At 43.0% G+C, this 23922-nt stretch overlaps 2 protein-coding genes across 3 annotated transcripts; both read left to right on the top strand.

Moving 5' to 3' along the window:
• The first annotated feature begins 83 nt into the window (after positions 1–83).
• On the top strand, positions 84–13344 carry tbccd1 (TBCC domain containing 1). The gene is made up of 9 exons (XM_078262626.1): positions 84–714; positions 1699–1763; positions 1845–2111; positions 2439–2597; positions 3363–3479; positions 4270–4519; positions 5930–6116; positions 8564–9094; positions 11242–13344. Exons 2-9 carry the CDS (start codon positions 1701–1703, stop codon positions 11453–11455), a joined length of 1788 nt encoding a protein of 595 aa, XP_078118752.1. The 5' UTR covers positions 84–714; positions 1699–1700; the 3' UTR covers positions 11456–13344.
• Positions 13345–15948: 2604 nt separating this feature from the next.
• crygs2 (crystallin, gamma S2) lies at positions 15949–23909 on the top strand. 2 transcript variants are annotated; one of them, XM_078262633.1, is made up of 4 exons: positions 15949–15957; positions 17938–18171; positions 22415–22420; positions 23625–23909. In XM_078262633.1, the coding sequence occupies exons 1-4, from the start codon at positions 15949–15951 to the stop codon at positions 23895–23897; spliced, it is 522 nt and encodes a 173-aa protein (XP_078118759.1). In that variant the 3' UTR covers positions 23898–23909. The 2 variants fall into 2 exon arrangements, with proteins under 2 accessions (XP_078118759.1, XP_078118758.1); XM_078262632.1 differs by lacking the exon at positions 22415–22420 and having other exon boundaries at positions 17938–18180.
• The last annotated feature ends 13 nt before the right edge of the window (positions 23910–23922 follow it).

Here is a 23922-nt window from a genome sequence, read left to right on the forward strand (position 1 = left end):
CCACCCTCAGGATGTCGGCGAATCCGCATCTCAGCCGAAACCCCGCCCACCATTAAAGAAACATCCTTCTTTTGAAAATAGCATCCGATTCCTCAGTGTGTAATAAGTTTGCTCCGAAGTGGTCAATATACATATATAAATAGGTAACTATAAATTCAAAAAATAGAACGTTTTACTAAAGGGGCGTTCACACCTTCGCGTGTTGAAGGCGGCAGAGAGGAAGCGGTTTGGACCACGGCGGTAGGGGTATGGATGGAGTATGGTATGGAGCAGTCGCTGCCCATATTAATGAACACAGATTCCGCTCTGCCGCCCGCCCAGAGTTCACCCTGCTGAACTGCTGACGGTAACCGCCGGGCGGCAGTGAAAAGCTTTTAAAAACGCTTAGATTTTTGGGAAAACGCTCTTGCAGGTAGGCGGTTGTCAGGGCGGTTTCCGCGCGGCAGTGAAACGATCCTGTGCAGGCAAAAAAAAAAAAAAAACGAAAAAGAAGCGCGCTCCCAAGAGGTGCGCGCAACCGATGTCAGCTCAGGTCTCAGAGGAGAGGAGGGCGCCAAATAGGAAGAACGGCAGATGCGTAATAAAATACATCCATTCGGGTATGCCTCTAATCACAACGAACCGCATCATAACTCATTCTCATCTTTACTTTCACCTATGAGTGACCCATCGAGACGGAGCATCGCGTTGCCTGGACAAAGACAAAGGCTGAAAGTAAGTAAAAGACAGTTGTCTCCCAGTCTCATTGCTAACGTTAACGTTACATTGCTAGCTAACAGTTGCTAAGTTGAGTTAGCTAGCTGAGCTCTAGCTAACTAGTTTGGTGAAGTTAACAGTTCGCTCATTCTTCCATCTAACAAGCTGTCCTCCGCCGCAACAGGAAGGGAGTTTTGTGCATATTTACTTGCTGCCTGACTGGATTAGTTTTAGCTCAGCTTGGTTAGCTTCCAAAACTGATTAAATGATTCCAAGCAGGTGTTGATGATATGAGCAGCAGGTTTTCCGTTGTCATGGGAGCATCAAAGCGTATGGGGGACATTACAGGAGAAATGTGCCACCATGATAAATAAAAGACATAAAGATATATGTTAAACACTTGTTTTCAGACTTCCACTGTAACGTTACCTGTACATTTAACATTTTCATTTTAAATACACAGCCTAACATAAACATCATCACTGTCAAATATAAATCTAAGCGCGCTGTATATACTGTAAAAACCACATTGTGTGTATAAAGCAACCTGTTACTTAGCTAATCATCCCATATTCTAGCACTTTGCACCACTACGCTATTGTCTGTCTACAAATGTTGTTGTTGTTGTTTTATATAATATACTTATATTATATCTGTACATAGTTAAATCAAATGTGTTTACGTTTTACCTTACATAAGCCTTGTTGTCGTTGTTTTGGCTAAATGTCTGTTTCTGTGTAAGTACATTGAGAGCAACGTAAAACCGGAGTCAAATTCCTTTTAATGTGTTCACAAACTGATTCTGATTCATGGTTGTGCACTTGTATGGTCGGCCTGTTTACAGCCAGTTATTGAGACAGGCTGCTCCTAAACTCTCCCCTCTAAATCTCTATATTTAGTTTTTCATATAACGCAATACTTGTAATGTGATGTCATGTGATTCAAAGTTTGATTTTCAGTAGAAGTGTCTAGGTGTCTTTTTTTTGTATCCTTTCCCTTCAGACATGGAGGCAGACAGTGTGAGCATATGGCCACGCATGGAACCCTTCTTACTGGGTGCCCTGCAGGTGAATATAATGTATTTAATTTAATGATATCGCCCAGTGGATGCAAATGTTTTAAAATAACTGGAATTAATGCCATCGTAGGTGGCACCCTCCTCCAAACTCAGCCTGCACTATCTTCGTAAGATGGCGATCTACGTGCGAACACGGGACGGATGCTTCCCCATTTTGGGCTGGCCCATGTGGAAGCATATTGCCTGTGGAAAGCTACAGCTTCCAGAAGACCTCGCATGGCTCTACTTTGAGACCTTTGACCTTCTTATAGGCCACACACCAGAGGAGAGGCTGGAGTGGGCAGAGTGTCTTTCCCAGTGTTCTTCTAAAAGCGAGCTGGACCAACAAAGGAACAAGGTAAAAAAAAAAAAAAATGGGTGGAGTACAATTGTGCAAATGGCTCAGTTTACCTAAGAATGTAATACTATCTCAGTGAACTTTTTTGTATCACGTCTTCTTTCATGAGGGTGGTGTTCATTATATTGTTGTGTTGTGCCCCAGGCAGAGGTTATGTTGTTGTAACCCTGCTCTCAAATTTTTTTTAAAAGATTTTTTTTATTATTAAATAGTGTAGATAGGCAGGACCGGGGGGGGAGGAAGAAAGGGGATGCCGAGCAGCAAATGCCCCACCCTGCTCTCCAATTTGAGTCTTATCTTATTTCTTTTTTCTCCCTTTCACTCCAGTTGTCGGTGGACACAGTGCAGTTCCTCCTCTTCCTCTACATCCAGCAGCTGAACCGCATGTCTCTGCGCACCTCTCTGATCGGTGAAGAGTGGCCCAGTCATCGCACTCGCTCCCCCTCTCCGTCAGACCGAGAGGCCAAGACCAGCTCCCAGAACAAGGTCCTTGTTACTGTGAAAGACAAAAGAAGGACTGATTACATCATAACATGTTTTGCAGTATTCTGTAATCCAATATAGAGCTCAGCAGTGACTGCCCACTTTTTGTTTAACGGCTCCGGTTCCGGAAGTGTTTTTCCCCTTCGGTTGTTCTATTGACGTTTCAAAAATTGCTTATATAAAAAGTGTAACGTCTGGAACCAAGCCAACCAGCTACGAGAGGAAACAAGAGCATAAAACATTTGATTCGGCACAAAAAAATCATTTTGAAAGCGGCCAAAAAGGCAAAGGTACAAGACCGTGTACAGAAACTACCATATAACTTCAATAGTATAGGCTCACTGTAGCCGTTCGCGGGTACGGTAAACACTTCCATGGTAACGGCAAGTTGGACCAATCAGAGACGTCGCTGTTACGCTTAGGATTGTGGGTAGTGTAGTATTTCTCCATAAGATCACTAATAAAACATGTTTTTCTTAAAACAAGGTTGATTTCATACGGACTTCTAGCTTCTACAGGAGACGGAAAAGTCTGTTACACAACCTCGTAGCTCGTGGTCAGTCTACCTGGGATGGTTTAGACATAATGGCTGATAATCAAAATCCTTATGGAGAAAATCAAATGGATTTTTACTTCCGGAACCACACTGTTGAGCTCTGTTGCTCTATCTACATGTTTAAGTTTAAAGAATGTTATTGTCATCTCCCAGTTGTTCGTGATGTCTCACTCGCAGTCCTTTTTTATTTTGTTTCTGTTTGGTTTCCCTAGAACTGGGACGATCAGGCCCACCTGTCATTCGTGCAAAGCCATCTAGCTGAGATTCTGGAGCTGCTGGTGGAGCCGGGCCAACTGTCACAGTCTGGACAGGCCCTCAGAGATTGCCAGGTCCGTGGACAGTCCGAAAAACATCCTGTGTTATGGCTGTTTTATGCTTCTACGTCGAATCGGCGGCGTACCCCCGCAGACCCCTCCGAGCCCTCCGCCGTAGCTCAACGTGCACCTCCAAAAATGTCTAACTTTGCGTCGAGGCGACGCAGACCGCAAGGACTGTGATTGGTCAACTGGTCCTGTGTGTTGATAGTCGGTGTTTCACGCAGCCTACTGCGGGGAGTAGCAACATGCTAGTTCACTGACATAAGCTTTGCAAATAAACTCAGACATATTTTGTTACAATGACGGGATTATCCGTTTGTAAAGCGTCTGTGTGTCAGTAACGTTTTGAAATCAGCACTTCGCCAGCGAGCAGTACTTTGTGGGCAGTAGTGCTAAAGTTTGCTTGCTAACGTCACACAAACTGGCTGGCAGACACCTCGCAAATAACCTCAGACTTATCACCCCCTAGCGTTATGGCAGTGAAATGCACCGTGATGCAAAGCAACCCCGACGCAGGCTTGGAGTTGACGCAGAAGCATCAAGCAGCCTTTACTTTACAGCAACCAGCTCAAAGCCGCTGTAACCAAATGACAATGTGACAGGTGTCTGTAGTGATAAATACAACAGAGAATCATCACCTGAAGCTGTCCTCGGCTTTACGGATGCTTTTACTTTGAAATCTTTGCTTACAGAATACTTACTATACGTTTGGCAGATACAATCACCAGTGTTTTTATTTTTATTTTGACTTGACTCTTATGAAGCATTGTAGCTGAGTTTACAGTTGTGTTTTTATTTCCAGATATCTCTGGAGGCTGTGCGGAGCTTGGGCCTGCTCTTGGAGGGCTCAGCCTGCCACGGCCGAGCCGTTCAGCCTGTCCACAGGCTGCTGACCAAAGGTCTGCTCCAGACGCAGTCCGGCTACTCCACACTCAGCCGCTCCTTCGCCCTGCACAAGCTGCTCTCGTGTCTCCAGCACAGCCTCACACTCAACCCCTTTGGGATGACTGCATGCCTGCGATCAGGCAAGAAACTAGCCTGGGCTCAACAAGGTATCCTAAAATCTTCAATCTTCACTTTTAAAAAAATCATTTTCTCAAAAATCTGTACGCCCATTTTGAGTGGAAAGAATTAAAAGTCAGGTACACACAGTACCCGTGGGGTCTTAAAAGTATTTCAAAAGCCATACATTTATATATTTTAAAAGTAGGGCATTAAAGTATTGAATTATGTTTACAAAGTATAACATTTAATTTACAAAGGTCTTACATTTTGTCTTGTCCTTTTGTAGGATTAAATAAAAACCGCAACGTCATGAATCATCTGTGTGTATCATAATGTTTGAGTTTAGTCCGTTTGGTGTGCCTTGGAGGTAGGGCTGGGCGATATGGAGAAAATCAAATATCACGATATTTTTGACCAAATACCTCTATCGATACCGCAACGATATTGTAGTGTTGACTATTGGCGCTTTCACAAAATACTCATTACTCAATGAGATTTGCGATAAATAATCACCAGTAATGTGGATATAATGACTACGTGGGTAATGGCAAATAATAGAACAGCTAGAACAGTCCGGTGAGTTCAGAAAATGACATCACTTTACTGTAATGCAGCCTTTAAAACCAGGAAAAGACAACGGAACCATATTAAGATATTACGATATCCAAAATCTAAGACGATATCTAGTCTCATATCACGATATCGATATAATATCGATATATTGCCCAGCTCTACTTGGAGGTACTGTTTATGTCAGGGTTTTGCTCTTGACCATGGCTCTGGCGCGAATCAATCAGTTCAGTCAGGTGCAAACTCGCCTCTGTAACATTACTTGATAAATAATTTTTTTTTTTTCGGGCTTCAAATCCATACTGTTGGCCTTAAACTCCATCTTGTTTTTAACCCTTGTGTTGTCCTTGGGTCAAATTTGACCCATTTTCAAAGTTTTTTATATCAGAAATATGGGTTTCTTAACCAAATTGCCCGAAAATAACTAGGATGCATGCATGTACGTTGTATGGAACCCAGACAACATATACATCCACGCATCCATGTTCTTCGCAGGTAAGATTAATGATTACTTCCATTGAATTTTGGTTGTTTTATTTAATTTCATGGCATTTGAGTCAAAATAATTCATAATATCAGCTTTTTTTCAAACTCAAAAATGAGGTATAATGTCATTTTATTAGGTTTATTGACCATGAATTAAAAAAAAGCGTTGAAAAGAGGGACAAAAATGCATTTTTCAATTTTGACCCGGAATGACAAGTTCATGGACGATCGTGACGACAACACAAGGGTTAAGTCTTAAAGTTACCTGGGAGAATCCTGGGGGTACCCTGGTACAGTGTGCAGTAATTTACGGGTGTTAGAATGCTTCTTTACAGTCATCACTCTTTCTCTACCTGTCTGTCGACATTTCTGTGACTTTGTTCTCCGTTGGCGCATTCTAGTGGAGGGGACCATGAAGAGAGCCAAAATAGCCCGAAACACCCACATGGCTCCACCTGGCAGTAAGATGGTGCTGATGTCGCAGGTCTTCAAACAGACCCTGGCTAAAACCTCCGACAAGCTGACCGGTGCCAACGTCAAAATCCACAGATGCTCCGACTCCTTCATATACCTCCTCTCCCCTCTCAGGTAAGGTTGGCTTCCATGTACATTACATGTGTTCCAAATTGTTGGGAATGTAAGACCGAGGACAGCCAATTACTTCATGTCCTCTGATCCTGTGACAAAGTCCAGGGATTTTGGACTGGGATACATGATAACCTGTGTCACACGAGAAGCTGGGTCCAGACTAGAGGTGTTGCAATTAATCAAATAATCGATGCATTGAATCTAGGGGTGGAACGGTACATGTATTCGTATTGAACCAAAACGGTACGGGCGTCTCTGTTCGGTACATGAATTTACACGGAGAATACACGGTATAAAAATAAATAAAACTTGCGTGCAAATGAATTAATGTAATGTGGAACTACTGTTACATACGCGTTTCTTAGGGACACCTAATCTGTAGCCCCACCTTAGCTCTGAAGCTCCCAAGCTCCGCCTACATGTCGAGTTGGTCCAGTGAGTCCACACGAAGCAAACTAGTCCCTTCCATATACAGCCAAACACGGATGTACTGTAGCTGTATCCCTTCTTGCCTCGACCACAAATGGCTTCCAAGCCCATTTGCTCCGCTGTTATTTCCGCCGTTAGCTTCACTGTTTGCTGCTAGCTCCGCTGTTAGCTTCACTGTTTGCTGCTAGCTCCGCTGTTAGCGAGTGAAGCTAACGCCACAATTCGCCAACTGCTCTGTGTAACCGAAGCTGCTCTTTTAACACCCCTGCTCTGTGCATTCACATATGAGAGCAGCGCTTGTCTCCCATATCACACTAGTAGGCGATTGTCTTATTATATGTATATAAGTTCCAGATGGAGTCTGGAGATGATGTGGGGTAGCCTACTTATTGTTTACTGTTCACATCTTACTTTATAAGCTTCAGGCTGTTGCAGCTAGCTCAGGGGAGAGACTGGATGACACTAGGTGGTACAGCCTGAGACATGCACAATAAAAAAAAATTGCCTTCTGCATTTTTGTTATGCTTTTCCCTCCATTGAACCCGAACCGTGATGTCTGAACCGAGGTATGAACCGAACCGTGACTTCAGTGTACCGTTCCACCCTAATCGAATCGTGGACATGGACGATGCTGCATCGATAATCGTCCGGGCCATAATCGATTATTTCTGTTTACAATTTAATGTAGGCCTAACAACCTTTCTGTTTACATATTCTGGTATGTTTTGGACATTCAGGAAGTGCCGTGTGCTCAGTGCTGTAGTTCTATGTATCCAATTTATTTAGTATTAGAGCCCTGCAGAATGTTTTTGTTTTTGAAGCTTGAAAAGCCTTGAATTAAATATCCTATATGGCTTTAATAGAAAAATGTATTTGACGCATCGTGATGCATCGAGATATCGAATCGCTGACATGATGATAGTAATCGAATCGGGAGATCAGTGAAGATTCACACCTCTAGTCCAGACTAGTGTAATGATAGCCAGACAGATTCTTTTCAGAGGATGGAGGAATGAAGGGGTGCCGTCAATTCAAGAGTGGGCTTGTGATGGGTGTAATGCCCGATGCCCTCTGTTAGAAATGCCAGACAGAGACAGGAACATTTCTACATGCACTCTGGGAATGTAAATTGGTAAACCCCCTTTTGGGAAGAAGTTGTAGAACGCATAGGGAAAGGGCTAGGTTTCATTATACCTAAAACACCGAGGTTGTGCCTATTAGGGGACCAAGCAGAATTGTTAGAAGTTTCAAAATATGATTTTTGCAGTAATAAAGGTTGGGGTTGTAACCGCCATCCGAGTGATCCTAAGAGTGTGGAAAAATACCTCGCAATGGCTGGAATTTATGTCAGAAATAGTATCATATGAACACATGCTGACCAGAATTAATAATGAAAATAAAGGATTTAAGAGGTCATGGGATCACTTTTTTTTGCCTATGGTATTGCTGGTACCGGTATATTGTAATGATAGAGATGTACCACTGTAGTTGCTGGATTCATTCTCTTCTTAATTTTAGTTTTTTTTAGTTTTATGTTGTACTATTATTACTTATTTTGATTCTGAGTGTATGTATGGGACTTTATACTGTACATATTATTATACCACAACAATGCTGTCAGTTCTGTTCTGATTGATTGACACTCTAAAAGTAAAAACTTGAATTACAAAAAAAAGGGCTTGTGAGATGTCTAGGGTGGCAGCGTTTGAAAGAATTTCGTATAAAACTGTGTACAGAGACGTGTATGACGGGCTTACGGTGTTGTCATTTATACATACGTTCATTTGGTTTATAGTTTGTCTATTTTGTTGTATGGTGTTATATATTGTCTTGTCATCTTTTCTTAGTTTTTGTCTGTGTGGTGATAACGAATGTGGGGGGATGTTGTTGATATGTTCATGTTGCAAATTGTGTGTTTTGTGCGTTGAGTTAAAAATAAGAAGAAGAAATTGGCTGCGTTATGAACGTCATGTGACACAGTTCACCTGTCATGGGTTTTGTTGCGTGTGCTCCTTCAGGTCCGTCAGCGTGGACAAATGCCGGGACTGCACAGTGGTTCTGGGTCCCGTTGAGACCAGCGTCCACATCCACAGCTGCCAGAACCTGCGGGTGGTGTGCGTGGCCGGCAGGATCGCCGTCGGAGTCTCCTCCCATTGCACTATCCACGCCTTGACGCCCACCTACCCCTTGCTCCTGCCCGGAAACACGGACATTACCCTGGCGCCTTACCACACCTTCTACCCCTCCCTGGAGGATCACATGGCCAGCGTGGGGCTGGCTGTGGTCCCCAATGTCTGGGATCGACCCTTGCTCCTGGGGGCCGAGGGCCTCGCCAACCCCTCGCCCAACACGTCATCCAACCCGGACCCTGCCTGCTACCGGCTGCTGCCCCCGGCTGAGTTTCACACACTGGTTGTGCCGTTCCAGATGGAGGGCGACACGTGCGAGGTGCCGGGAGGATTGCCTCCTCCGTATCAGGCAGCGATGGACGAAAAGCAGAAGAGGATACAGAACTGGCAGAAGACTGTGATAGAGGCCCGGCTGAACAAGTGAGTGGCAAATCAGGAGCTCTTTAGAGCTGCAAAGATTAACCGATTAATCAATTAGTTGTTTGGGAAATTAAAAACTATGGGATTGAATGAGGACCAGCAATATGCGGGGTGGGCGGTTAAATGGGGGCGGGGGTGGGAGAGGTGGGCGGATGGTAGGGTGGATTCGGGGAAGGGAGGTGGGTTGGTAGGGGTGGGTCGGTATAATCAATAAGTATTGAGGGAAGCATAGTATGTAAAAGTAAAGATGAAAGTCTGATTTTGATGAAATTCTGAATTTTCTTTTTTTTTCATTGTTGTTTCGCCCTTATTTGATGTACTTCCTGGTACCTAATCATGAGGACCCACAGAAATTATTAATAATAAAAATAAATAAAAAAAAGATTAGTTCCATCCATCCATCTTCATCCGCTTATCCGGGGTCGGGTCGCGGGGGTAGCAGCTCCAGCAGGGGACCCCAAACTTCCCTTTCCCGGGCCACATTAACCAGCTCCGACTGGGGGATCCCGAGGCGTTCCCAGGCCAGGTTGGAGATATAATCCCTCCACCTAGTCCTGGGTCTTCCCCGAGGCCTCCTCCCAGCTGGACGTGCCTGGAACACCTCCCTAGGGAGGCGTCCAGGGGGCATCCTTACCAGATGCCCGAACCACCTCAACTGGCTCCTTTCGACGCAAAGGAGCAGCGGCTCTACTCCGAGCTCCTCACGGATGACTGACCTTCTCACCCGATCTCTAAGGGAGACGCCAGCTACCCTCCTGAGGAAACCCATTTCGGCCTCTTGTACCCTGGATCTTGTTCTTTCGGTCATGACCCAGCCTTCATGACCATAGGTGAGGGTAGGAACGAAAACTGACCGGTAGATTGAGAGCTTTGCCTTCTGGCTCAGCTCTCTTTTCGTCACAACGGTGCGATAAATTGAATGTAATACCGCACCCGCTGTGCCGATTTCTCCGACCAATCTCCCGCTCCATTGTCCCCTCACTCGCGAACAAGACCCCAAGGTACTTGAACTCCTTCACTTGGGGTAAGGACTCATTCCCTACCTGGAGAAGGCTAATCGAGAAAATAATCGTAAAATGATCTTTAGTTGCAGCCCTAGACCTCTTTGCACTATAATTAACAGGTGGAATAATTTGATAGACAATCTAATATCACTTAAACACACATGTGCATAAATAAGTTTTAATATTCCATTTATCCAGCGTACTATTTTAATCAGTGGAAAGTTACAACCGAACGGCCGTTCCAAAAAATCAATCCGAATGTGAGTCAGCCACTCAGCCGGTGAGATGTTAGGGAGTTGAGTGATGGGATGGTGTCGGAAAAACTTGCTCGAGGGACTCTACACTCTACCTAACCCTGACAGCACAGGGGAACTCATCACACAATAAGGGAAAAATCTGTTTATCGATTTCTATATTACAGTATTATTAACACTAATCTCTCCCACATCCCGGCTAGTTCCTGCTCTGTAGGCAGGGTTTCCGCGGGGTCTCAAAAAGTCTAACATTTCAAAGTTAGGCCTTTTAAAAAAAAAAAAGTATTGTGTTCTGTCTTAAATCATTTTAAACGGCTTTTAATTTTCCTCCATCCATGTAACACGTCCTCTAATGCTCATTGAAATGCATTTTAGAATGTTTGTTTTATTTATTTTTTAAAAAATTATTTTTCTGTAGTATTTTAGTAATTTACATGGAGTCTGGTGGGTTTAGTGAATGCAATTTCGCAGATGTTTTTATGTTTTAAAAAAAACAACTTACTCTTTAACAGAAAGGTCGACCTCCTTAGAAATCCTTTCATAATGTTGTCAGACACTTAGAATATTAGTCTGAGCCTGACATTGGCAAAGCGATCACTTTTGTGAGCATAAATACAAGCTGCACATTACATTGCAGCTTGTTTCGCTGCTGCCGAGTCCAACTGCAGCGATATCGCTCAATACTGGACCAATGTCAAAGATTGTAGTTCCCGTCAGTCACTTAGACACAGAAACACAGGAAAGTAAGGTCCAGGTTGGGGGGAAAAAACCGGTAGTAACCCTTTTTAAAAAGGTTATACATTTGACTTGGTGAAAGCTGCAGGAACCCTGGTAGGTTATTCCTCGTTTGTTTTCTTGTTGTAACTGATTTCTCTTTTCTGGTCTCCAGGGAGCAGAAGCGGAAGTTCCAGGAGTTGGTGGAGGTCAAGTTCCATGAGTGGCTTCTGGCAACAGGGCACAGGCAGGAACTCGACAGCCTTATCCCACCCGCGATGGCCTCTTTAAAGGACTCCAACGGGCCGGCAACGGACACGCCCCGAGTTAATGATACCAGAAATATTAGGACTGGACAGGCGGTGGGACGGTCACCTATGGCTTGTTGAATTGTCGGGTTAGTCTTGTTCGGAGCTTAATGTAGCTCGAGTGTCTTACTGACAGTTGGAGCTCCTGTAAGTTCAGAAACAAACAAGACGAGTGTGTTTAGTGCCAGTATTATTGTACCGTGTGCTTGTGGTTATTTACACCTCACTCTGGTAAGTCTGGAGCTGTCCGATTCAGCTCTTTCTTTGCAACGCTGAAAGCTGGTATGGGCTGCTTTACAAGTCCTTAACAAAAAGGCAGCTATGTCCAAGCCAATGGATTGGCATGTTGTGAAACAACATTGCAAGCACCACTTACTTTGAGGAGAGCTTTAGACACAGGTGCACAGGGTGTAGCATTTGTGAAGTCGCCACGGGCTTCTAAAGGGACATTTTGAAAAAAGGCTTACATTCGAGTTTACAGCTGAAAATCTAAATCTGGCCGAGATCAAGTTTGGTGCAGCTGAGGAGGGACAAGGCACTGATTGACTTTCTGCTGAGAAACCTGTCCGTTATGCCCTAAAAACGTGTTCTCTTGAAGCACCAATAGCTCTTCACTTCACTCTTTGTGTCGGCTGTTTTGGAGTCGGCATTTAGTGACCATTAGAGGAGCTTAAACTTAAAGCACTCGTGATCAGTATCGCCAGCACTCTGCTTTAGGGGAAGCTGTGGCTCACGTTCCCGGAGAGCCATGACTGCTGTAAACATTTTGGCTCTCTTCTATACAGCCGGCAGAGATTGTCACCATTTCATCCCAAACTGTGCCCAGCCTACATACGTTAAAGGACAATTCCGGCGCAAAATGAACCTAGGGGTTAATAACGTGTGTACCGAGTCGACCGTTCTCTGGGATATGTTTTCATGCTAATCGAACGTGTCTCTAGCTTGAAACAAGCTACCGCAAACCGGTGATTAGCTTCTAGCGCTAGCTTTCGGGGCCAGTCGAACCGTGAACGCTGTGCTTGAGCTATGTTACTGGTTACTGGTTGCACGGCATTGGTCGTTGGACTGGTCATGACTGTTTACCAAGATGGCGCCCGCATGTACGTGTACATGCACGTGTGTAAACGCAAACGGTACAGTCTTTGTAATCTATCTTTTTAATAAACTGTCTGTATACTTACAAAGTTCTCAATGCTTCAGTTTACATGTAGGGACCCTCATTATGGTACCGTGGAAGTGTGCTGCTATTTTGAGCCTTGTTAGTGGTATAAAATAGAGATTTACCCTCTGCCCCGACTACTAGCGTTACAAGCTAATCAGCGGTTTGCGCTAGCTTGTTTCAAGCTACAGACACATTCGATTAGCATGAAAACATGTCCCAGAGAAGGCTTGACTCGGTACACGTGTTATTAACCCCTAGGTTCATTTTGCGCCAGAATTGTCCTTTAACTACATGCTATTTTCTGTAAAAAAAACAAACAAAAAAAACACGTGCAGTAAAAGATGGAGAATGTAGATGCTAAATAACTGTAGCACTTTGGGTACTAATTACATGTTAGTGCACCGAAAGTTACTAGCTCAGGTCATAGTATTTTTGTGTTTAATAGAATATAAAATAAAGGATAGGAATCAAGTGTTTTCCATTATGGGAAAAAAAAAGAAGGAATATTAACATCATTTATTGTAGGTACGTGATACCGTCCAAACGGCCAGATTTGATTTGAGGCAGTTAACCCTTCTACACTGCTCTGCATTGGCTAACTCTTTCAAGCAAGATGTCTTTTTTTTTTTTTTTGTCAGACCCCAATTATTTCTGTTGTAAAAGCTTTTTGTTTTTGCTGCATTTGGCTTTGATTCCCTTTGTATCATGCACTAAGCGCTTCAACACGGCTTTCCCGCCCTCAACACAGTCTAATTAAATAAGTAAACGTAGCAGTTCAAATTTGGTTTGGGCCAACAAATGCCCGAAAGTCACCTTGCCTTTTAGGGCTTCCGTAGATCTTAGCTGTCAGGAGGAAATATTTGCTCTAACATCAGTGACTGCTGTGTGGTACAACATGACACATGGTGCATTGCGAATGTATCCTTAATTTTCTTCAGTACAACTGAAATAGCTGATTTGCCAAATGAGGCTAAATTGAACAAATTTTTGGTCAGTTTGCAGAACAGATGTCTATATGTTTATTTTTGTATTAATTTGCTTGTATGAATATGTATATTTTAGCATTATAGTAAGATTATTTTTCATAAATCTACCCTGCCTTCTATGTTTAGCATTTAATACCTCCCAAGTGTACTTCAGCCCGTTAGCTTCCTGTTTCCACTCATGACAACATGCTATCTTCAGAGTTTTCACAGATTGGGACATTACTACAACACAACTGCTGCATGTGACTTCAGTGCAGCGTTTTAATAAGTTATGGGAAGTTAAGGGACGATGGACTTGATTAAAAAAAGAAAATATGAATTGTTAAAATGCTGTAAAAATATTACTGTAAACGTGTTCAAACTGCTGGAATGTGTCTCTGCATTGTTAAGATGTGATTACACTCTAAAATGCTGTACTGCTGGAAAACCTGCCCTCTTTGATTTGAACACCCGCACCTCTATGCAGCTACTATGCGAAGAGCACAATATAGTTTATCGACTGTTAAAAAAAGAATTAAAATAAAGGTTTTGACTAAAACCGGGCTGCTTATTGTTTTGATTTTGTCCTTTTTTGTGCTCCATATTTGGTAAAAAGTTCACCTGAGTAATAAAGAAATGCATTGATTTCATAATCAAACCATAGCACTACATGTATTCGTTGCATCTGTGGTTATGTTACACTGCCAGTGGTCGAATATAACTGCAGTACATTTACTCAAGTACTGTTCTTTAGTACAATTCTGAGGTACTGGTACTTAACAGGGTATTTCCATTTTGTATTTCTACTATATTACATCTCAGACAAATATTGTACTCTTTACAGTTATTTGACAACATTAGTTACTTTGCAGATTATTATTAGTATTAACATAAAATATAATCCAACAAATAAATGATAACGTCTCAGTCGGGCAGAAACCTCGTATCTCCATTCAACATTTTTTTTCCATAAATCAATGCTATTGGTCACCCTCTACGCCTGTCAGTGAGTTTTACATATATCTATATAACAGTTACAAGATAGTTTTGTCTGAGGTAAAATAAATCATTACATTATGTCATATAGCTGACGCTTTTATCCAAAGCGACTTACAATTGCTATATATCAGAGGCCACACACCTCTGGAGCAACTAGGGGTTAAGTGTCTTGCTCAGGGACACATTGGTTGATGTATCCCAGTGGGAATTGAACCCAGGTCTCCAACGCCAAAGGCATGTGTCATAGCTATCACCACCCCCACAATCAATCATTTCAATATTAATATGTATCAAATTAGCCTTTTTTCATTTCCTGAAAAAACATTGGTTTTGGACATACAAGGTTTTTACCCAACAGCGACGTTGGTTCAGATCCCCAACAGTATATAAAATAGTTAAAATTTGCTCCACCTTTACTAGCTGCATCAATAAATACAGTCCAGTAATATATATTATTCTGATATGGCCCATTCTGCATAAGGAGTGCTTTAACTTTTTGTTCAGTCAATCAACTAAGTGTTTAATTGGCTTATCAGCTCGGCTGTTCTTGTAGGCCGTTATATTGTTGGGTAGTTTAATTTATAATAAAAGATATTTTTATAAACTACGTGTTTTGTGTGCAAAGATCTTAATTTGTAAAGTAACTAAAGCTGTCAGATGAGTGTAGTGGAGTAAAAAGTACAATATTTCTCTCTGAAATGTAGCGGAGTACAAGTAGAAAGTGGCATGAAAAGAAAAGACTCAAGTAAAGTACAAGTACCTCAACATTTGTACTTAAGGACAGTACTTGAGTAAATGTACTTAGTTACATTCCACCACTGTTTTTACTTAAAGGATCTGAATACTTCCTCCACCAGTGAACACTGCTCTGTCTGGATTCATCCATAATGCAGAAAGAAGTCATGAGTTGGCAGGTCCTCACCTGGTCGGGGCAAGCTGGTGGAGCTGGCATGTGTAACGTGGTGCGAGAGCGTGTGTGTGTGTGTGTGTGTGTGTGTATGTGTGTGTGTGTGTGTGTGTGTGTGTGTGTGTGTGTCTGTGTGTCTGTGTGTCTGTGTGTGTGTGTGTGTGTGTGTGTGTGTGTGTGTGTGTGTGTGTGTGTGTGTGTGTGTGTGTATGTGTGGGCACTGGAACCAGCCAATAGAGGAGTGAATGGACGCTAACCATGCCTGGCCATTATGGCCGTAATCCTTCCTCGCTTTTCTGGAAAAACTGAATAGCACTAGAATCACTGACTCAATTTTTGGATCTCATCTTCATGACAAAGCGATTGTTCCCCATTTTTTATTTTTTTTGCTTCCACTGTTGCTGTTTATTAACGTGGGGGGGAAAGCGGGGATATAAAAAGGGACTGGTGAGAGGCCAGAGCAAACATCGAGACCTCAGGGGGCAAACCAACGCCACTCTCACTTATCACCACCGAGGCTATCCCACACATTATATCCAAGATGGGCAGGGTGAGTTAAGAGAAAATGGGACTGGCATTGACGTAGAGTCAGGTAACACTGTGGCATGGAGGTTAAGTATGAACGTGTGGGTGAGGCTGTATGTGTGACCCTCTCTTCAGGGATTATTGGGGTTTGAACCTGTTTTTAATTTGGTTTACAGGTGAGGCAAGTGTTGCTGAGCGGCCTGGCAGTACTAGGTGTTGATGCCTTTAGCCAGCTAGAGGTTAAAGGTTTACTTAAAGAAACATTGCCAAAAGAATGCTTTGCAAAGTCAGAAGAGCTTTTTATAAAGTCTGTGTGATGAAACAGTGACAGTCAATTGGAAATACTAGCACAGCAACTCACAGTGATTTTAAAGGTCCTATGACGTGCTGCTTTTTGGATGCTTTTATATAGGCCTTAGTGGTCCCTAATACTGTATCTGAAGTCTCTTTTATATAGACCTTAGTGGTCCCTAATACTGTATCTGAAGTCTCTTTTATATAGGCCTTAGTGGTCCCCTAATACTGTATCTGAAGTCTCTTTTATATAGGCCTTAGTGGTCCACTAATACTGTATCTGAAGTCTCTTTTATATAGGCCTTAGTGGTCCTCTAATACTGTATCTGAAGTCTCTTTTATAGACCTTAGTGGTCCCCTAATACTGTATCTGAAGTCTCTTTTATATAGACCTTAGTGGTCCCCTAATACTGTATCTGAAGTCTCTTTTATATAGGCCTTAGTGGTCCCCTAATACTGTATCTGAAGTCTCTTTTATATAGGCCTTAGTGGTCCCCTAATACTGTATCTGAAGTCTCTTTTATATAGGCCTTAGTGGTCCCCTAATACTGTATCTGAAGTCTCTTTTATATAGACCTTAGTGGTCCCCTAATACTGTATCTGAAGTCTCTTTCCCGAAATGACCAACTGCCATGTTTCGCTTGTTTTCAAGCCATGATGTCTCTCTCTTTCTCATGGGTGGGCCAAATTCTCTGGGTGGTCAAAGCAGAGAAAGGGGAGGTAACCTTTCCCCTTATGACATCATAAAGGGAAGATTCCAGATCGGCCCATCTGAGCTTTCATTTTCTCAAAGGCAGAGCAGGATACCCAGGGCTCGGTTTACACCTATCACCATTTCTAGCCACTGGAGGACCATAGGCAGGCTGGGGGAACTCATATTCATGTTAAAAACCTCATAAAGTGACGTTTTCATGCCATGGGACCTTTAATAGTCGATTAATCTTTTGATTATTTTGTAGAATAATTGATAGTTGTTTGGTCTATAAAATGTCAGAAAATGGTAAAAAAAAAAGTCGATCAGTGTTTCCCAAAGCCCAAGATGACGTCCTCAAATATCTTGTTTTGTCTCAACTCAAAGATATTCAGTTTACTTTCTCAGAGGATTGAAGAAAACTAGAAAATATTTACATTTAAGAAGCTGACATCAGAGAAGTTTTACTTATTCTTTCATGAAGAAACAACTCGCATATCCAAAAATTCTTCTGTGCAGGTGCGTTGGAAAATATCACTAACTTGCAACAAAGGAAAAAAAATCCGGCAGTCTGCTCTAAACTAACGTTTCGGTAAATAAACTGTAGATAAATAAACGGAGATGCAATAGCAAGAGCAGAGTGCAGGATTTTGTCCTTTGTTCCATTCTTATTCTTTCATAGAAAATAACTCAAACCGATTAATCGATTATCAAAATAGTTGGCGATTAAGTTAACCCTCCTGTTGTCTTCGGGTGAAATTTGACCCGTTTTGAAGTTTCAACATCAGAATTTAGGTTATTTTTTTCAAGCAAATTTCCAAAAAATAACATAAATGGTTCCATACCACGCTCTTCGCAAGTAAAATTAAGGATCCGATCTCTACTTTCATTGAATTTTGGATGTTTTATGAAATTTGAAGGCATTGAAGAAAAAAAAAAAAAAAACAGTATCCTGACTAAACTTTGACTTGATCTTGATAAAAGCTAAGACACCCATGTGTTGCCCCCCACCCCCCACAGATTGTCTTCTACGAGGACAAGAACTTCCAGGGCCGTCGCTATGAGTGCGACAGCGACTGCTCGGACTTCCACGCCTACCTGAGCCGCTGCAACTCCATCCGGGTGGAGAGTGGGGCCTGGGTGGTGTACGAACGGCCCAACTACATGGGCTACCAGTACGTCCTGACCAGGGGGGAGTACCCAGAGTACCAGCGCTGGATGGGCCTCAACGACAGACTCAGCTCCTGCAAGATGGTCCACTTTGTAAGTCAGCCATCGCCTGTGATCTGATCTGCTGTACAGTAAAAACCTTGACATACTTCTATTTTACTTGAGTATTTTCATTTTGTGCCACTTTGTATATTTACTCCACTTTTTACTCTACCACTAGACTGGATCTTCTCTCTGTGTGTTGCCCTTCTTAAAATCCCTTCGCTTCGGGAAACAACAACAAACTTCGAGCTTGCAAGCTATTCACTGATAATGGCAAGTTTTGAAGAAAATGTGGATCATGCAACAAGGCAGGCCTGCTTGGTTCTTTCAGGGAATAATTGTAAAGATTTACAAAGAATACAGTGGGGCAAAAAAGTATTTAGTCAGCCACCAATTGTGCAAGTTCTCCCACTTAAAAAGATGAGGCCTGTAATTTTCATCATAGGTACACTTCAACTATGACAGACAAAATGAGAAAAAAAATCCAGAAAATCACATTGTAGGATTTTTTATGAATTTATTTGCAAATTATGGTGGAAAATAAGTATTTGGTCAATAACAAAAGTTCATCTCAATACTTTGTTATATACCCTTTGTTGGCAATGACAGAGGTCATACGTTTTCTGTAAGTCTTCACAAGGTTTTCACACACTGTTGCTGGTATTTTGGCCCATTCCTCCATCCAGATCTACTCTAGAGCAGTGATGTTTTGGGGGTGTTGCTGGGCAACACGCACTTTCAACTCCCTCCAACGATTTTCTATGGGGTTGAGATCTGGAGACTGGCTAGGCCACTCCAGGACCTTGAAATGCTTCTTACAAAGCCACTCCTTCATTGCCCGGGCGGTGTGTTTGGGATCATTGTCAAGCTGAAAGACCCAGCCACATTTCATCTTCAATGCCCTTGCTGATGGAAGGTGGTTTTCACTCAAAATCTCACGATACATGGCCCCATTCATTCTTTCCTTTACACGGATCAGTCGTCCTGGTCCCTTTGCAGAAAAACAGCCCCAAAGCATGATGTTTCCACCCCCATGCTTCACAGTAGGTATGGTGTTCTTTGGATGCAACTCAGCATTCTTTCCCCTCCAAACACGACGAGTTGAGTTTTTACCAAAAAGTTCTATTTTGGTTTCATCTGACCATATGACATTCTCCCAATCCTCTTCTGGATCATCCAAATGCTCTCTAGCAAACTCCAGATGGGCCTGGACATGTACTGGCTTAAGCAGGGGGACACGTCTGGCACTGCAGGATTTGAGTCCCTGGCGGCGTAGTGTGTTACTGATGGTAGCCTTTGTTACTTTGGTCCCAGCTCTCTGCAGGTCATTCACTAGGTCCCCCCCCGTGTGGTTCTGGGATTTTTTGCTCACCATTCTTGTGATCATTTTGACCCACGGGGTGAGATCTTGCGTGGAGCCCCGGATCGAGGGAGATTATTAGTGGTCTTGTATGTCTTCCATTTTCTTATAATTTCTCCCACAGTTGATTTCTTCACACCAAGCTGCTTACCTATTGCAGATTCAGTCTTCCCAGCCTGGTGCAGGTCTACAATTTTGTTTCTGGTGTCCTTTGACAGCTCTTTGGTCTTGGCCATAGTGGAGTTTGGAGTGTGACTGTTTGAGGTTGTGGACAGGTGTCTTTTATACTGATAACAAGTTCAAACAGGTGCCATTAATACAGGTAACAAGTGGAGGACAGAGGAGCCTCTTAAAGAATAAGTTACAGGTCTGTGAGAGCCAGAAATCTTGCTTGTTTGTAGGTGACCAAATACTTATTTTCCCGAGGAATTTGCAAATAACTTCATAGAAAATCCTACAATGTGATTTTCTGGATTTTTTTTTTTTAATTTTGTCTCTCATAGTTGACGTGTACCTATGATGAAAATTACAGGCCTCTCTCATCTTTTTAAGTGGGAGAACTTGCACAATTGGTGGCTGACTAAATACTTTTTTGCCCCACTGTATGTTTACGGCATTTCCTCTCTAACTGGGACGCTTTGGGACCGATTGGTGGAATTGCTGTGGACTAGAGGGTGACACGGGAATCACTTGTCGCTCCCATCCCATCCTGAGCCCACAAAAATACTCCTGTCATAACCTGATCACGTGACTGCCCCCCCCAAAAAAAAATCCTGTCCTGCAAAACCCCGAGAGAAAGACTTCCAAATCCTGTCCCGCTCCTGTTTCGTTCCCTATGTTGTCTGAAGTTATCAGACTCTGTTGCCCCCCTGCAGCATGTTTGGTTAATCGCAGTCAAATCACTGAGGTTGCCTCGGAAATTTAGGCTACATTACTGTATACATGCATTACCTTCAGGCCTAGGCGATTTCATTACGTAATTCCTAACGGAGATCTTCTCGCACTCAAAACACACATTTATCGATTTAGGGTAGGTTAGAAGAATTGCTGCCTTCCGCATACTAAGTAGCCTAGGAATGCCTCGCAATCTTTGGTCGCACTCACCTATTGCAGCGCTATTTTTTTATTTAAACTCCGGCTCTGTCTTGCTCCCGTTAATTTCTATGCTGTATTCCGTCCCTATCATGTTACCAACAGTGAAATTGACTCCCGTACCGCGGGACTCCAGCGGGAATACTGTGACCTGCGGGAGTCCCGAAAAAGTGTCACCCTCTACTGTGGACAAAGTACACATAATCCAATATGAATGTGCTGAACATTGCGTGCAGATCTCTTAATTAACCACCAACCTGTGACAATGTGACTCCTGGTAGGATTTGTCCTCAGCTGTGAAGCAGAGGGACTTTGTGAGTTATTAACTCGAGGTTCGTGACAGTCAGAAGTGATGGGCACTGTCCTATGGACCTGCGATAGGGTCCAGGACTTTTGGACTGGGATACATGATAACCTATGTGGGATTGCAGGGACCCAGGTTCCATTCAGCCCAAGATGATTTGTTCTGGGAGATGGGTCAATCCTAAACGGGATGGATAAGCACATAAGAAGCTGGGTCCAGACTAGTTTGATGATAGCCAGACAGATTCTTTTAAGAGGATGGAGGAATGAAGGGGTGCCGTCAATCCAGGAGTGGCTTGTGAGATGGCTAGGGGTGGCGGCGTTTGAAAAGATGTCATAGAAACGGTTTGCCAGATTGGATGTCTACACTAGAAAATGGGGAAGGTAGTTGAACTTTCTGGAGGGCTCCTAAGAAGCTTTGTGCTGGGGAGAGACGTCTCCTCATTTATACATATGTTTATTTGGTTTACAGTGTGTCTATTTTGTTATTATGCTGTTGTATGTAAGTGCTACTGAAGTAACTGTGTCATCTTTTCTTAATGTTTGTCTTGATGACAAAGGGTGGGGGGGTGGTGATTCAATTCAATTCAATTTATAGTATCAAATCATAACAAGAGTTATCTCAAGACACTTTACAGATATAGTAGGTCTAGACCACACTCTATAATTTACAAAGACCCAACAATTCTAGTAATTCCCCCAAGAGCAAGCATTTAGTGGTGGGGAAAAACTCCCTTTTAGGAAGAAACCTGGGACAGACCCAGGCTCTTGGTAGGCGATAATGGAACTGTGACTAGAAATAGTAGTTTAGTAGTTCATGGTGTAGCAGAGCATGTGTTCATGTTGCGAGTTGTATGTTTTATATTTTGTTAAAAACATAAAAAATTGTTAATCACAAAAAGCCACAGTGAGTGCAGGGGAGAGTACAAACTAACTGATGGGCACATCACAGAGGTCATGCTATGGTGTCGATGCTACCAGTGACTGCGGGGCTTTGTCGATGAAGACCAACACGTGGCTCGGTCTATTTGTATGATCGGGCTTTGGCCCAGCTGACCCACAGCCTGCAGGCAGATTCAGGGACACCACTTTAATGCAAAAATCTATCTAGTTTGGACGAGCTGCATGTTAACAGTTTTGCGCTATTTATAAAAGGGCAGCAAAACAGAAGAGATGGCGATGGGAAGCCAGTTATATAATTGATGTGGTGGATCCCTCACTCACCATTGTGAACTGTATGAACGTGTTGTATGGCCTTCTCTATCAACACAGAGACTTCAACACTGGAATATCTTCATATCCAAGGCTATTTTAGGTCTACTTCCATCCTACCTTCTGACCTATATCAGTGTAAATAGTATTAGGGCCTTACAATCTTCGTTCCCAGGATCTTTTCCTTCTGTCTGTTCCAAAGGTTAGAACTGAGCTCAGGAAAAAAGGCGTTTAAAGGTGCTCTAATCGATGTCACATGTTTTTTAGGCTACAACATTTTTTGTCACATACAGCAAACATCTCCTCACTATCTGCTAGCTGCCTGTCCCCTGAACACACTGTAAAAAAAACACGGTCTCTGTAGACAGCCCAGGCTCCACAAACGGCAACAAAAACAAACTGGGCCAACCTGCACCACCAAACATAACAAACAGTGTTCCAGCCAATAACCGACAAGAAGGAGTTGGGGGGTTAGTGCGTGTGCACATGAAGGGGGGTGTGGGGAGTGGAGGAGAGAGAAGCGTGAAGAAGGAAGTTAGCTAGAGGAGAGCTGTCCTAGACAACGACTTTGAGAGGGAGGGGTGAGCTAGCCTCCGTTTTGTTTGACAATACTTCGAACGTCAACAAGATGTGACGTCACCCAAGATCGCTTAGAGCACCTTTAAGTTTGCTGCTCCCTCTACATGGAACAAGTTACAGAAATCCACGAAACTTAACATTGGTCGCTTTTAAGAGGATGTTGATTCGCGCAATATTTGTTAAAGGCAAAATATGTGTCTAACCATTCTGAACGAAGTATTGTGGGGCGGCAGAGACGTCCCTGCCTATAAATCCTATCCTACAGACTAAAGGAAAACATCTTTGTTTGGTACAGATTCTTGTAAAAATCACACTACATGACTATAGTACATTTTTATTTGTGTTTCAATGAAAATGATGATCCAAAAAATGTATCATTCCTTCCAATATCCTGAATCATATCGGAATCGCAACACCAGTCAAAATAATCGCAATTTGACATTTTCCTCATATCGTGCAGCCCTACTTTAAAGCTCCGTTACTGTGCTCCATGGCTGCAACACAACAAGCACCTAGAAGTACCATGGCTGCTATGGAAACCAAAACTTGCGCGTGTTAAATTTGGTACCGATGTTCGGATTCAAAATGATTCCATAAAAAAAAATAATAATAATAATAATAAAAAAAAATTAAAAATAAAAAAAAAAAATTAAAAATAAAAGGTTCCATTGAAATCGTGATTTTTGAAACGATTCCAAGTCGGAACCGGTTCTCCATGCCCGATCCTACCACTGACATATGCAGTGCTACAAACATATTTTCCGTTCGTTGGATGCAAATCTCATCTCCCTATATATCCCCCCCCTTCCCCTTTTCTCTTACGCCACATTCCTTCTCTATTCCTTCCCGACCCGAAACAACCACTCTCCCCCTATCTTCCACTCTAACCCCCCTGTCACCTGCTCCCATACCCCTACCATCTCCCCCCCTTCCTCCCGTCACCTTCCAGACCAGTGGGGCCCTGTACAAGATGCAGCTGTATGAGAAGGCAGACTTCGGGGGCCAGGCCTTCGAGGCCACAGAGGATTGTCCCTCTCTCCTGGAGAAGTTCCGCTGGAGGGAGGTCAACTCCTGTAAGATCTTCGACGGCTGGTGGGTTTTCTACGAGCACCCCAACTACCGTGGACGCCAGTACTTCCTGGAGAAGGGGGAATACCGCAAGCCGGGCGACTGGGGCGCCGTCAGTCCTACGGTCCAGTCTTTTAGGCGCTTCACTGAATGATTTAACCATCCAAAACGCCAACGAA

The sequence above is a fragment of the Sander vitreus genome, chromosome 11 (genome assembly GCF_031162955.1).
Source record: "Sander vitreus isolate 19-12246 chromosome 11, sanVit1, whole genome shotgun sequence".
In the NCBI taxonomy this organism is placed as follows: Eukaryota; Metazoa; Chordata; class Actinopteri; order Perciformes; family Percidae; genus Sander; species Sander vitreus.